The sequence below is a fragment of the Metopolophium dirhodum genome, chromosome 5, assembly GCF_019925205.1.
Source record: "Metopolophium dirhodum isolate CAU chromosome 5, ASM1992520v1, whole genome shotgun sequence".
NCBI classification, from domain to species: Eukaryota; Metazoa; Arthropoda; class Insecta; order Hemiptera; family Aphididae; genus Metopolophium; species Metopolophium dirhodum.
The window spans coordinates 23,200,584-23,203,066 of record NC_083564.1 but is presented as its reverse complement, the minus strand read 5'-3'; the positions used below and the strand labels follow the sequence as shown (position 1 = coordinate 23,203,066).

The 2,483-nt window shown below is 25.1% G+C and overlaps 1 protein-coding gene across 1 annotated transcript; it reads right to left on the bottom strand.

Annotated features, from left to right (window-relative positions):
* Window positions 1–768: 768 nt before the first annotated feature.
* On the bottom strand, window positions 769–2,241 carry LOC132944848 (actin-related protein 2/3 complex subunit 3). Its single transcript, XM_061014370.1, has 4 exons — window positions 2,083–2,241; window positions 1,502–1,684; window positions 1,220–1,415; window positions 769–1,151 (listed from the first exon to the last, which is right to left on the bottom strand). Exons 1-4 carry the CDS (start codon window positions 2,086–2,088, stop codon window positions 994–996), a joined length of 543 nt encoding a protein of 180 aa, XP_060870353.1. The 5' UTR covers window positions 2,089–2,241; the 3' UTR covers window positions 769–993.
* Between the last annotated feature and the right edge of the window lie 242 nt (window positions 2,242–2,483).

Below are 2,483 nucleotides of genomic sequence, written 5' to 3'. Positions count from 1 at the left end.
ATTACAAATCGTACAATAAGTATTGTAATACAAAAAAAAATAAAATAGTTTGTAATAAAATGTTCAATTTTTAAAAAAGGCTTAATTACTTAATAACTACATCATAAAAATGTATATGTTTGATCTAGGTAGCTAAAGGTCGAAAATGTATTACAAGGTTCTTAATAAGTATTTTTTTCTGAAACTCAAATATCTAAAAAAAAATATAAAAGCATAATTTTTTCTAGACATTTGAAGTTAAAATGTTAAAAATATTGGATATCTAAGCAAAGAATAACGATTTTAGATATTCTGTTTTAATTCAACAATATTTGTGAAGACATAAATTTTTTAAGTATATTGTTATATTTTACTTCACGCAATTACATTTTTAAAATATTAAGACTAGTTTTAAATACCCTCTTCTCTTTTTCTACCATACCTATAACGCTTACCTTATTACTAATAGTAAAATAAATTACTATAATAGCAATATAAATATATAATAAAATATATTTAGTCAATAGTAATATAGGCTGATACTGCCTGACAGACTGTCTTTGGTCAGAATTGTTTTTTGGTACCATTTCAAGAACTTATCACTGAAACTGAATCCAAGTTTCACACATCCTTTATGGGGTGAATTCAACACCTACTGTAAGCAGTAGTTACATCCTTGCACACATTAAAAAAAAACTAAATACCATTAATTGTACACATTTTTAAATTATAAAAAATTATAAATATACATAAAAATGTACATTATATATTTATAAAAGTATACCAAAATTAATGTGAAGATTAATATTTTTTATATTAAAAAGTATTTATTAAATATTTGAATAATTACTATATTATAAAATAATAAATAAATAAAAAATAATGTTTTAATAATAGAAAATATAAATAATTAAAAATAAAAAGCAGACATTAATACAAAAATAAAATATGTATCAATAGTTTGCTCAACCAATAAAACATTTTAATGTGAGTTCTTGTTAATTTTTGAGTAGATTATTGACCTGGGGCAAGCAAGGATTTTTCCATAAACTTCTTACGAGCAAAACATAACCACCATTTAGATGGCTTGCCATCATCAGTTGAAAATACTTTTTCGCAAACTCTTCGGCCAGTTTCTTTTCGTAATTGTTCCAAATATTGACGCATAACATCTATTTAAAAATAACAATTTTGTAAAATTAGTATGCCATAAAAAATTAATGGTTTAACATCAAACTACCTGCTTCACCAGTAGATGATGGTTTTGCATAAACTGAGTTTAATGGAAATCCAGCCTCTCCAGGTATATCAAATCTGTACAGTGCCAATGAATACATTTCAGACATTCCTTGATCTTTACTTTGACATTTCTGAAGTTTTTTTAAACACTCAGTTATGTATAAAGTAATGTAAATCACAACACGATCAGTTTCACTCTAAAACATTATCGGTACTTTCCATATAAATAGTTGTAATTTATACTATGTTCATTCATATTATACCATAAAAATGTATGCAATACCTTAACTTCGTAGGATCTAAAAAAGACATTTGCTTTAAAAAAAGATAATGATTCGTCTATTATATCCATTTCTGCAACTGTAGGGCTGAGCAAAGGTGCAGGACCTTTGTATTGAGACTTAATTGGTAGTATTGCCATATTTCCAGTTAGTTGCTGGAAATCTTTTATACTAGAATGATAAGCCTGATAAAAAAAATTACAAATAATTTTATGATTAGGTATAAAAATGTAAAATTATAATACATGGTTGTATTATATTCTATTATAATGGCCCTCTAAACATATATAATTTAATGTTTCTTTGTTTAACGGAGTTTTTCATCTATTACTATACTCTCAAATCTAGGAACAGGTAATCAAATACAATTACCTACCTTAGTTATATCTAACTATTATCTTCTAATACAAAACAAAATTAAAATATTATGAAATATAGATAGACTAGTTGTCTATTTATCGTACATTTGTAGAACATTAATACGAATAAAAAAATATTAAAAACTAACTTAAACTATTGTCTAATGCATACATAAGTAGATATGTAGGCAGTACCAAGGAAAAAATCAATCAGTCATACTTACTGGCATTATGCTGCACCGTTTCAAAACAAATGAAAATGCACACACCAATATTTATATTAGTGGCTATTTGATATTTTCAAGTCCGACGTGAAACCAGAGTAAAACTAATAACTATGTATTTTCACGTCCTGTCCCCTGGGACCTGATTGAACGTAATATTAATACTGATAGTATATCTGATATCAATTACCGTAATCTGATAACTGATAAAGATATAATTTGATAATATAACAACATTTCCCGCATAAATTTAAATATTTTACAATAATAATAATATAATTATTTATTGTAAATAATCATGGATTCCAAACGTTACTGCATAATATAAGAACTATAGATTTGTATAACAATTTGTATGAAAACCTTTGTTTTTTGTATTAGTTGAATTATAGATCAATATG

Excerpts from the sequence above, each read along its gene's own strand:
- LOC132944848 (XM_061014370.1), bottom strand. Across the intron at positions 1,416-1,501 it reads TTAGATCCTACGAAGTTAAG|AGTGAAACTGATCGTGTTGT; the intron begins GTATTGCATACA and ends ATAATGTTTTAG. Across the intron at positions 1,152-1,219 it reads ATCATCTACTGGTGAAGCAG|ATGTTATGCGTCAATATTTG; the intron begins GTAGTTTGATGT and ends ATTTTTAAATAG.